Below are 13014 nucleotides of genomic sequence, written 5' to 3'. Positions count from 1 at the left end.
TATTTGCTGAGCCACTAAAAGTCTGCTAGCCCTGTGGAGTGCTATCATCAAGAATCAAAGGACAGTGATAATGAGCAGAAAATTGGCAAACATTGCACGCAATAACCATCCCAAAGTACTAATGTTACTCAGGAATGGGGAGGAAAATATGTCAAGTTTTAATACTACTCTCACAGTAACTATTCTAAGAGGTTTAAAGTTAAATTAGAATACCTCCATGCAATGCCAAATGTTGGTCTTGGTGACGGATACGGCCAGATGTCCTGTGCAGGCTTTGCATTGTAGTTAAATCCTGGCACTTCTTGAATCCCAGATCGCCTGGCTAATTTTCGAAGGTCATCATTGGGTAGGACAAAAATGCTCTTCTTGCTGCTTTTGGTAATAAATTTACGGTATGAAGGCAGGGCTGTGCCAGACCTGGTCTTTTTGGGCCGACAAAACCGCATTAGTTTTACTTTATCCTTGGTGGAATATTCTTTACTTACTGTCATGGTAGTTGTTGACATCCCACCTGGAGTGGCCACAGAGTCAGTCACTGTGGTTGTGACAACAGTTTTTTCTGTGACTGTCACAGCATCCACAGTACTGTCCAGTTTCGGTGTGGTCACTTTGGTTATTGTTGTGGTTGTGGTTGTAGTTGAACAGACAGCACAGTTCTTAATACAGGACACCATTGATGGAATATTGCTCTGTGGAGAAGAAGCTTCAGTTACACTAACAACAGTTTTGGACTGGGTAGAAATGGTTGTAGTTGTGGTGGTCATTTTAGTAATAATTGTTTTGACCTCATGATCCCCATTGACACCACCCACTTCATTTTCTGATTGCATCCCATTTTGCTCGCTGAAGCTCTTGTTCAAAGTGGAGTCTGGTATTGAAATAAGGGGTGTAGAAGCAGCTTTTTTATGCAGCTGTCCATCTATTTCCAACGGTTTTGCTCTATTTTCAGTCTCTAATGATTTATCCACATCAACATTTAAAAGATCTGACTGTTTGGAAGAATTTACTACTTCAGAAATATTAAGTAATCCTGGTTCATTTCCCTGCAACAGTACAGGTTCTAACTTGGATGGATTCACTTGAGCCTTCATCAGTGAGACTGTATCATCTAACCTGGGTGCCTTTACTTGTGGGTTTGAATCATCTACACAGGGTACCTTTACCTGTGAAACTGAATCATCTAATCTTGGTGTCTTTACCTGCAGGACTGAATCACCTATGCCAAGCGCCTTTTCTTGTGGGACATCATCTATGCTGGGTGCGTTTTCATGTGAGACAGTATTATCTATGCTGGGTGCTTTTGCCTGGGAGACAGCATCATCTGACCTTAGTGATTTTAACTGTGGGACGGCATCATCTAACTTGGGTGCTTTAACCTGTGGAACTGCATCATCTAGCCTAGGTGCTTTTAATTGGGACAATACATTATCGTTACGTGTTATTATATTATCTTGAACCTTGGAATGAGCAGCTAAAGTTCTTCCTTCTAGTCTATTTGGTTTTTCTTCTAGATCATCCATGGTAATATCTCCATTCATAACTAGCTTAACAAGTGGATCTCTTGCTGATGACTTTGTTTCGTTTTCAGAGTTCACTTTGATGCTGCTCTTTTCTTTAAGATGTTCTATGTTATTGACAGCAACATCAGACGCTTCAGATGGCACCAATTCAGAGTTTTTCATCGCAGCTGATTTTGATTCCACAATGACTTTTCCATTAACCTGATCAACAAGGTGCTGATTCTCTAGTTTATCTACTACTTGCATTTCAGAAATCTTAGTTTCCATATTGTCATCTATGTCCATTTTTTCAAGGCATTGACTTTCAATACTATTGCTTTCCTTGAGAACATGTATTTCTTTTATACCATTTTCCTCAATAATCATTGGTTCACCACATTTTCCAGAAATTGCTTCACTGGTTTGTGGCTCTATTTTTTGAGGATATGCAATTTCAAGAATCTCTTTATTTGTCCTTATTTCAGGTTTGTGTTTTTCAATGTTTTCATCTGTCTCCATTCGATCGCTACTCCCTTCAACAACACCCGCTTCCATCTTTGTGCTTAGATTGTCATAGCTTCCTCCTCCTGCCAATGGCTGGCAGATTTTGCCAACACACTCATTTTTCACATCAGAACTATTATTTACAGAATATTTTCCCACAACCAACTGAACGTTGCTGCCTTCGGCACCATTTTCCTGGCTTTTTAAATGTAGTTCATTGGTTTCAGTGCTTGTGACCACTGATTCAGTATTATTCTCAGTGGCCTCCTTGATAAGTTTTTGGTTTGACATGGCATTGTCAATACCTGGATCCTTCAACGGTGCCAAAACTGAATTATTTCCTTGGATCAACGCTTGACTTTTCTGAACAGCATTTTCTTGAACAGATGCCGTTGAGCTTTCAAGAGTGATCTTTGGAGAGATCTGACTTACATGTTCTTTTTCCTGCACTGTGACAACGGATTCAGGTTTTTTTTGAAGACAGCTTCCAGCATCATCAGGTTTCTGTGGTTCAGTTGCACCTTTCTGTTCTTTTTCCTGCAATTTTATTAAAGCTTCTTGTTTCAGTTTTTCTTGACGTTGCTTCTCTTCCATTGTAAACTGTTTTATTCGCCGATCCAGCAGCCCATCTAATTTTGATGTTTTTACTCTCTTTTTATACCAAGTCCTGAGTTGAAAGGCCTCACTCACATTGATAAGATCAGTAGAGATATTTTTTTCGTGCTGTTGTGAACTGGATTCATTTTTGGTCTCATCCAAATTCATTGGTTCATCCTTTATTAACTTATCACCATCGATTCTGGTATTTTCACTGTTGTCTAAAATAAAGAGAAGTAGGTAATTAGCCTTCAGAGTTGCATAATGGGAAACTGCCCTCCCTCAAAAGTTTTCTGAAAGACATTTCCCAGTCAGACCATATGTCCATGCAATAAAGTGGCCTAGTGACACTGCATGAGTAACCTCAAGAGTGAATCATTCCGGTTGACTGAGAGACTTACAAAAGGAGTCAGGGGAATAAAAGATGACAGAGTTTACTTACTTCAAAACATCATAAACTTTGACACGGGGAGAAAACTGGACTTACTAACAAGGCATCAAACCAATGAGAGTAGAAAATTTGCACTTGCCCAAATTAGTGAGAAAAAGCAGAATTCAAAGCAAAATTCTCTAAGATGTCCGAATCTAGACTCTCTTTTCATTTTGTTGAATTATTATATGATCACAAATGAGCAAGACCTTTTAACACACAAGCGGATTTTTTAAAGTCAATTTCTTGTTCTCTTTTGCCTATTTCATTTGATTAGAGTTGCTGGACTGAAACAACACGTAATCTTCTAATAAATCACAACATCTGGTAAGTATCTCATTTGCTTAATAGTTATTTAAATTGCTTTTCATTTCACTTGCATTCCAGAAAGATTAATTCCCAATGGAGTCAAGTTATGTAAAGGGGAAGCTCAATGAGATCTAGGTGTCCTTGTACATCAGTCAATGAAAGCAAGCATGCAGGTACAGCAGGTAGTGAAGAAAGCTAATAGCATGCTGGCCTTCATTACAAGAGGAATTGAGTATAGGAGCAAAGAGGTCCTTCTGCAGCTGTACACGGCCCTGGTGAGACCGCACCTGGAGTACTGTGTGCAGTTTTGGACTCCCAATTTGAGGAAGGACATTCTTGCTACTGGGGGAGTGCAGCGTAGGTTCACAAGGTCAATTCCCGGAATGGCGGGACTATCATATGTTGAAAGATTGGAGCGACTGGGCTTGTATACACTTGAGTTTAGAAGGATGAGAGGGGATCTGATTGAGACGTATAAGATTATTAAAGAATTGGACACTCTGGAGGCAGGAAGCATGTTTCCGCTGATGGGTGAGTCCAGGACCAGAAGACACAGTTTAAAAATAAGGGGTAGGCCATTTAGAACAGAGTTGAGGAAAAACTTCTTCACCCAGAGAGCGGTGGAAATATGGAATGCTCTGCCCCAGAAGGCAGTGGAGGCCAACTCTCCGGATACTTTCAAGAGAGAGATAGACAGAGCTCTTAAAGATAGTGGAATCAAGGGTTATGGGGATAAGGCAGGAACAGGATACTGATTGTGAATGATCAGCCATGGTCATAACGAATGGTGCTGCTGGCTGGAAGGGCCGAATGGCCTACTCCAGCACCTATTGTCTATACAAAATACATCAATGTGTGATCTGAATGTGGAGTCAAGTGATATCACTGTACTAACTTCAACTTGTCAAAGGATTATATTCACTTTCTTTTAATGTACTCGAGAAAAATTATACCACACAAGTTACAAATATACTTTTCAAACAGATCGACATCCATTTTGAAAGTCTCATTTTCACATGAACCAGATTTATTCTTGTATATCCGATAAAAATAGCATTCAGAAAAGCACAAGTACAGCTTAGTGGAGGCTCTTCCAACTCATGCCACATGGCAGTAAGGCAGGAACACTAGATTCCTCAACTGATGCAGAAGCAACAACAGGGAGGTGGTGATTATCTGCATACTCCTCTTCGATGTCACTGAAATAGTGCATTTCAGAATAATCTATCAAGTTAGCTGGGGCTAGTGAAATATGCCAGAGGTTCAATGGGGAATGTACAGAATGGAAATAACCTGGTTTTAAAAATAATACATCTTTATTGCTAATGAGTGGTTGCCTGATGGAAATGAACTACGTAACTGAGGAACGTAACATTACTACCTCTCTTTTCAGTTTGTGATGACACAGGATTTCTATCAACTTCCATTCCTTCCTCCTTTTCTTCTATCTTGTCTTCCTCTTCTGACTTTATCTCAAATGACTTGTCCGTGACTGTGTCATTCTCGGCCAGATCTTTACAGTGTTGAGATGTTTGGTGTTTCTTACAGGCTTCAGAATCCATTTTTACTGAAGAGCACTCATCTTGATCCAGTTTTGCATTGGGTTTCTGTTCACCTAACAAATTAACAAAGCCCTTCATATTTTAGTCAAATGTATACACCATTAACTCTAATAACAAAATTTAGGAATCCAACTTCAATCACAAAAATATAAGCTGCAGAATCACTACACTTAAGAGCAAGACAGTAAGCAATAATGCTATATAAGTGCAATGAAAAAGACTGGTAAATTTGCACTAGATTTAAGAAGCTTTGTTCAGGTTTATCTTAAAAGATTTGTATACTAAAAAGTACTTTTTTTAAAAACAAGAATTTATAAAAGAATTAGGACTTGGGAACAAGAGTAGGCCATATGGTCTTTTAAGCCTGCTCTACAATTCAATAAGATCATGGCTGATCTGGTGTGATTTCATCTCCTAATTACTGTCTGCACTCCATGAGCATCCATTCCTCATCTATCAAAAATATTAACAACACTGCCCTGAATAAATTAAAGACGCAGCTTTCACAATATTTTGGGAAGAGAACTCATCATTCAAACAATGTTCAGAGAAAACATTTGTCCTCATCTGTGCATCAAAAAGGAGATCTCTTATTCATAAGCAGAGACTAGAATCTTTAAATTCACTAACAGCAGTCTACAACATGCTCTTATCTTCCAGTTACTGAAATGTGAATTGTCAAGTTATTGAAAATTATGCATGTACAACCAGTGAACAAAGGTTGCAAAGCATAATCAACCATGGATGGAACTGAAACATACCTTCCAGCTCCTTCCGATAATGTATATTCGTATTTCCAGGTAGCCGGGGCACAAAACGATGGACATGAGTTTTACTGATCCACATCCAACCACCATATCCTGTTACACGATATTCTTCTCCCTTTTGTTTCCATACCTGTATTAATGTCAAGTTTATGTTACGCAGTTTAAACAAGAACTTATTTTACTTTCTCTACCCTATCATACTTCTAGTCTCTGATGACATCAGCAGTGGTCAAATCTCTGGATTCTACACTCGTGATAAGGGCTGATCATCCAAATGGCAGATCTATGTAAACATTTTCCAGCGGTTTGAAGTTATGATTATCACTACCCTAGCAGACAGCTAACAACTGACTCACCTTAAGTAAAGTGCAGTCTTACTGTTCAAACTTACTATCAATTCAACTAAATTATTCATTTAATTGTTACATGCAAAGAACAACGATTTATGTTCTTGATAAGTTATAAGAAAACATCTGTAAGAGTGGAACCTACTTGATGCTTTACAGGGAAGGTATATTTCACCCACGTAGCTTGTTGCATTACTTCCTCTTCCTCTTGTTTCCGTTCTCGCTTTTTGATTTTCTCCTTTTCTTCTCTTTCAACTGATGTTAACCGATAAAACCTGTGATTAATGCAGGAAGATTATCTTCGTGTTCTACAGACCTAGACAAAGCTATGTCTCAATGTGAATTCATGGTAACAACTCAAAGTGTACCAGTTTATCCAACTCTTCTATTTCCTTTCCAGTTTCATGGGTGACTGATACACCACTGGTGGATATTTCACAGGCATTATGATATAGAAGCACTATACATACTTCCAATAGAAACCTGGAAATTATATTGCAGTGTCAAACATGTCTGTATTAAAAACCTATAATCATTATTTTAAAGCTAATTTATTATATTCCAGCTAGATTACATGATCTTGGGGCAATGGCTCCCACTAATCTCTCCTATCTTTGACTCACTTCATGCCATGCTTTATCCTGTCAACAGACCAGACTGAAAATGGTAATTGAACGTAAGTGAAAAAAGTACACAAGGAGGTAATTCCCATCAGTCAGAAAACACAGATACGGCAGTACATTAATGTTTTGTAAAAATACAAATGACCTGGTGTTATTCTGTATTTTATTTGAATATGAAATCATATTCCAATTAAGTTCTTTGCAGGATATTCCACTTTCCTATTTGAAAAGGTAAAAGCATGCGGTCAATGTTTATTAACTACTTTCGATTTTTTTTGAGAAGACTGCATGAACAATTAAGTTTCAAGCTAAGGTTATTTTTTTAAAAAATGTCAAAAAGGCGACAAAGTTAAGCAAAAATCACCTGGTATGGCCTAAAGAATCCCGCCAGACTGGAAGCATGACGACAGGTTTGATTGCACATTCAAGGATTGCAAGAGCTAGCGCAAATTCTCTTGGTTTATTGCACATCTGGACTGCTTTTATCCAATTCGATCTAAAACAATTTGTTTAAACAAAGTTGATTATATACAATGTGTATATTTGCACATACATCAGTAAAATTAACAATGCAAGTTTATTTTGTCTCTGAAGTTGGTAACACCTACAAAGTCAAAATTAAATATGGAGTTTACTGAACATTCTCCATTTTCTTGGAAGACTATATCTCCAATAATACAAGCTCAACACAATCCACGGCAAAGCAGCCTGCTTGAATAGCATTCTATCAATCAACCTCTTCCACCGTCAGTGTACAGTGGCAGAAACGTGTATCATCTACAAGATGTATGGCAGCAATTCATTAAAACTTTGCATCAACATCTTCCAAACTTACAACTTCTTCCTGTTAGAAGGAGAAGAGTGGTTGGTGGCTGTCAGGTAACACTGCTGTGGTATTAACACTGGGCTCGTAATCCAGAATTCCAGTTGAATGCTCTAAGACACAGGCTCAAACCCTGCAATGGCAGCAGGTGGAAAAGTAGCTCACAAACTGGTGCAACAGAACTTAGTTCCATTTCAAGGGCCACTGGCCCCTAAGTAGTGGGGGCAAGAGGTCAAATGTGACAAGATGGGATACATATCAGAAGAGTACAAAAAAGTTAAGACAAGAAGAGTAATACAGGAAATGAGGACAAGAGAATGGCAGGAAGGAGCAGAGAGGGAGAAAAAAAATCTAGGAATATACCAATCTAGACACAACATTACATAGATAACAAAATGACAAAAATAAAGGCTCGGTGATAGCAAGAACTGCAGATGCTGGAGACAGACAATACAGTGTAGAGCTGGAGGAACACAGCAGGCTAGGCAGCAAAGGAGCAGGAAAGTTGATGTTTTGGGTTGGAACCTTATTCAGAAAGGTTCCTTATCTGTTATGAATGCTGTGCATATGCAAAAGAAAACAAATTGATAGCACACTTTGAAGTAAACAAATACGTCTGATAACCAAAAAAGCAACATGGCTTCGGGGTGACAAGGATTGGGTTCTGAATATCAAAAGTGGTCTATGACCTTCAAGAAAAACAGGAAGCCACATGGAAGTGTAACTCTGCTAATCAAGGATGCATTTGCATAACATTTAGAGATGATCACGGTTCAGGAGATCAGGGTGTAGAATCAGTCTGGGTGAAGATACTGAATAGTAGGAAAAAGAAGTTGAGCGGAAGTGGTCCATAAGCCCCTGAACAGAAACTGCAATATGGGACAAAGTGTACAAGAAAAATTGGAAGTTTTTGATAAAGCAGAAGTATCAATCACAGGCGATTTAAAACTGGTTATAAAGTAGAAAAATCAGATTGACAATAGAAATCTGAATGAGGAATTCTAAAATTGCATTTTGGATTGTTCCTTAGAACTGCATTTTGGAACCAAGAGCTGGTTATGTCAGAACAAAATAAAACAAAGAACTGCAGATACTGGAGATGTTAAACAAAACCAGAAGTTGCTGGTAAAACTCAGCAGGTCTAGCAGCATCGTTGGAGAGAAAGCAGAGTTAAAGTTTTGAATCCAGTGATTATTCATCAGAACTGTCACCAAACTCTAAATGTTAAATCTGCTTTCTCTACACAGGTGCTGGCAGATCTGCAGGTTATATTAGACTTGGTATTGTATAATGTGACACAATTAACTAATGACCTCAGCGTTAAGTTCATCCTAGGTGGCAGTAATTTGCCTTGGTTTTGTCTCATGTTAAAGTAAAAACTATAAAAAAGTTGAAGCTTGTTAGCAATTTCTTCACTTGGGAGTCAGTCAATAAATGTAATTATTTTTGTTTACAGTTTCCTCAAGGGGATTGTAACATATCCCAAGTGCTTCCTAACTTCCGTACAAATGTACATTGACTTGACTCTATGTAAAGAAAGATCTATTAAGCAACTTCTGTTGGACCAGACCTGTCTATCACCTAAGCCACTTTCATCTGAAAACTGGACTAAAATCTATCATATACACATATCTTGGAAAGGTGGACAAAACAATTTCAACTATTGAACATTAGGTGGTGTGCTCTTATCATTTCAACGTACATTACCAGTTTTGCTAAAACCAATATTTCATCTTGATACATTTATATGTTGGTGTTTAAAACAACAGCTTGGTGGAAAAACTATTGCAGGCTAATTGTCTTTCCCAGTTACCTCTAAAAATACTCTTTCTTGAAACTGCAATGTTGCCTACTGACTGAAAGCTCACTGCTCACCACCTCATTTCAAACTCAAAGAAAATTAAGCAGCATAAAAGTACAAATCTCTATTTCAATATGATTTAGCTATAAACACACAAAGAAACTAATTCCATTCACCTATGTGAAGCCCAGTTAGGATGCAGGAATGAGGATGGGATATTATTCTCCAGCTGGATAATGGTCAGTCTTAAAGTAGATATTGTAAGTACTTTTGACCCATGCACAGCACCATTCCACTTGAACTCGCCTGCAGGGGTCATGCAGAACTTATGTGAAAGATGCCTTCGTTTGTCATGATCTTCTCGGTGCTGATGTTTGTTGAGTGCCAAAGTGCTGGTGCTGTATTGGTTTTGGTAGACACGATACTTTCCTTCTTGACCCAACTTGAACAAGTTATTCACAATTCCCTTCATCACCAGATCTTTCCTTGTACTCAGACGAGAAACTTCCCCTTGTGAATTTACCACCAGGACCTGAAAAGTAAATAGGCTCAATATGCCATTTTATGTCAATACGTACTCCAAATTCTATACTCTTTGCTAGTTCAATAAAAGTATTTATAAACAGTTTAAGCTGAATTTACAATGAACATCTAGACAAAGTCGTTCAACGTCAAAATTTCAAGAAGAGGGAGCATTGGCAATTATCAAAGTGTTAACAATATTGCCTATATTCCCTCCTGCTCGGCTTTTACCGACGACATGTAAATGGACTTCTTCGTGTAAGCATCAACAAGTTGCAGTGGGGATCAGTGCTGGGGAGAAGCAACATAGATAAAATTTGCATCAAGTAGAGTTGATGGCCTAAAAATCTTTTACCTGCTCCACAGTTTATGTTCTTGCATTAAATGTGGTAAGCAGGCTAAATACCTCAAAGATCTGAGGCTTACTGTCAATTCAAAAGAATATCTAAAGTTAGCTCGAATTGAAAAAGAAATTTAATTGATCAATATATACCCTGATATAAAGTTCGCAATGTATTACAAATACAATTTAATTTTGATCTAAGATTATGTACAAGCTTGTCTCTTACCTCTCTGCCTTCCTTAAATGATTTATTTGCTTCATGTACTGCAGCAGCAGCTTGGGCACTCTTAAGTTGACTCAACTTGCTGTCAGGGTTCCGTAACCTTGTGACCATCCTAGTAGGGATAGATGATCCTTTACCAGCTCCAAAGGAATCACCATTTTCACCATATGTTTTATCACCGCTGAGTTCTGCTGATTCTACAGCAAACAATTATTATTGAGTTATCAATAATAGTGCATAATGCGATTTTAAACAATCTTACATATATTGTTACACATCATATCCTACTCATTTGCATTCGTTGTTATGCCAGGAGGCTGGAGGAGTCCAACATTACTTAATTCCCACTCCTCCACAGGTCACAACATAAAATAAAAATACTTTTTCCAGTTAGCATGACCAATTAAACACCATATCTATATCAGGATTTAAATATGATAAACCAACCAGGTTTTGTAATGAACACACAGTTGATGTATTGGAATAAAACCTGGTTAATAAAGGAACAATAATTGTTTTACACACAGTACCACAACTGTATGCTTATCTTTCAATAAATCCCAAAACTCAGAGTGTGGCCGGGTAGTTTGGCCGCAACAGATTTGTCAATTGAGGTTAGTTTTCTAAAATCAAACACTTTGGCCAAAGAATAAATTCAGTTTAGCAGACTCTAGAGTCTACCTCTGGTTATGGTCTTCTGATTATTCTTCAAGTCAAAAGGTTAAAGCAGGAGATATTTCAAAGTCTGTTACTTTTGTGTTCAGCCATGTGTAGCCATTACTAATGATGCATGATTATCTTTGAAGTCGTGCAAACTCAACTTGCTCAGGAAATGCAAACTTGAGGTACACTTTCAAAAGAAATCCATGAACCAGAAGTTCTCAATTCTCCTGAAGATAGAATCACAGAATCCTACAGTGTGGAAACAAGCCATTCAGCCCAACAAGTTCACACCATCCTTCCAAACAGCATCACATCTAGACCCATCCCTCTACTCTATGCATGTAAGCCTGCATTTCTCATGTCTAATCTACCTAATTTACACACCCGTGGACACGACAGGCAATTTAGCATGGCCAATCCACCTAACCCACATATCATTAGGCTGTGGGAGGAAACCCACACAGACATGGGGAGATGGTGCAAACTCCACGCAGACAGTCGCCCAAGGGTGGAATCAAACACGGGTCCCTGACACTGTGAGATAGCATTGCTAACCACTGAGCCACCATGCCAACCATGTCCAAACAGCCGAATAAAATAACTTTCTTTCCAACTCGGCTCATTCTTTGTTGCATTCCTTCCATATCAGACACATAAAACACAAGAACCAGGCCAGTTAATGCTCAAAAACATCCCCAACTAGGTGTAATGCTAAATAAGCAAACATCATCAGTCATGTTATTTCTAGGGATCCTCATTTAAAATAATAACTCCAATGACCGTAGAAACCGTTCAATAACCGCTTAAGTATTTAACCTCTAGGTATTTCCAAAAAAATTTAAATCAATTTCTTTTCCATAATTCTTCAGGTGAGTCCTAGCAATATGAAATAAGAAGAGTCTTCATAATACATACGATATATTTTTCAGAAGAACTTTAGCTTTGGGAATCCTCTTCAACAGTAACAGTTCTATATAGCTAAGCTTTTGGCTTTCAATATGCATGAAGATTACGTGACTGTGGCTTGACAGTAAAAGATGCATTGAAATCATTACTTTCCTGAACGATTCTGGTGAGCAAGGATCTGATGATCTGGGGGACTGGGGTGTTAAGGAGTTGTTTATTGTGTCATTATCCTATACAACTAAGTACACATTTTAGACATTTTCTAAATAAGGTACTTTAGAAGTATATAAAAACCACTTTGGTTGACAGTAGGATAATCTTCGATTTCCTTGTGATCTTGAACTAGACTTGACAATCCTCTTAGGACTCCATGGCAAATCTGGGACCTTATGATTCTATGACTGAACTTGGTATTTTCTAACAGGTAAAAGTCTTCAGAATTAAACAAAGAAGTCGTGTGTTCAAAAGTTCTCACAAAACTAGAAAGTACATGAAAATGATATGCAGATGGTATTCCGTAAGAAATGACGTTCACGGTTTTCTAAAAGGTTGGAGAAACACTTAGATTCTAAAGCCCTACATGATACATGATTCATTGAAGTAATTAATTTGGTTGTGGAAATCCCCTACTGTAATCAACAATAAGCTGTCTTCTGCAATACATTTAGTTTTTTTAATGCAACATTATCAAAAGATCTCTTTTTTTTCCCCAATTATGGAATCAACAAACAGCTATCGGCCCTAATAGCAACACTTTAGCGAATAACAGCACACAGATACAAATGGGTTTAAAAAGTGCTTTTCCATCAATTGACTCAATGGAGTGAGTTAGAGAAATTCCTTCACGTCATTGTGAAGATTTTAAGCACAAACTTGCTATTTTTAAAAGAAGTTTTAAAAAGCACTTGCCACAAGTACTTGCCGAAATAATGCAGAGTCTACAGTGAAGTGAGAGCCTAGTGGTATTATTGCTAAACTGTTGACCCAGAGAGCAAGGTAAACTTCGAGGGATATGGGATCAAATCTTGCCAAGGCACACAGTGGAATTTGAAATCAATAAACGCGTGGAACTAAAGGTCTAATGATGAATAACTC

The 13014-nt window shown here is 38.0% G+C and overlaps 1 protein-coding gene across 13 annotated transcripts in view; it reads right to left on the bottom strand.

The window, feature by feature from the left end:
- Positions 1-13014, bottom strand: part of bptf (bromodomain PHD finger transcription factor) — a 153068-nt gene that overhangs the window by 71787 nt on the left and 68267 nt on the right. For all 13 annotated transcript variants that reach the window (XM_059653625.1, XM_059653630.1, XM_059653626.1 and 10 more), the window contains 7 exons: positions 10354-10547; positions 9439-9794; positions 7003-7134; positions 6161-6290; positions 5663-5798; positions 4721-4954; positions 214-2821 (listed from right to left, as the gene is read on the bottom strand). In XM_059653625.1, coding sequence (XP_059509608.1) covers positions 214-2821; positions 4721-4954; positions 5663-5798; positions 6161-6290; positions 7003-7134; positions 9439-9794; positions 10354-10547 — 3790 coding nt within the window. The remainder of the gene's footprint in view (positions 1-213; positions 2822-4720; positions 4955-5662; positions 5799-6160; positions 6291-7002; positions 7135-9438; positions 9795-10353; positions 10548-13014) is intronic.

Source organism: Stegostoma tigrinum, chromosome 22 (genome assembly GCF_030684315.1).
Source record: "Stegostoma tigrinum isolate sSteTig4 chromosome 22, sSteTig4.hap1, whole genome shotgun sequence".
Taxonomy (NCBI): domain Eukaryota; kingdom Metazoa; phylum Chordata; class Chondrichthyes; order Orectolobiformes; family Stegostomatidae; genus Stegostoma; species Stegostoma tigrinum.
This window is presented reverse-complemented; position numbering and strand designations above follow the sequence as displayed.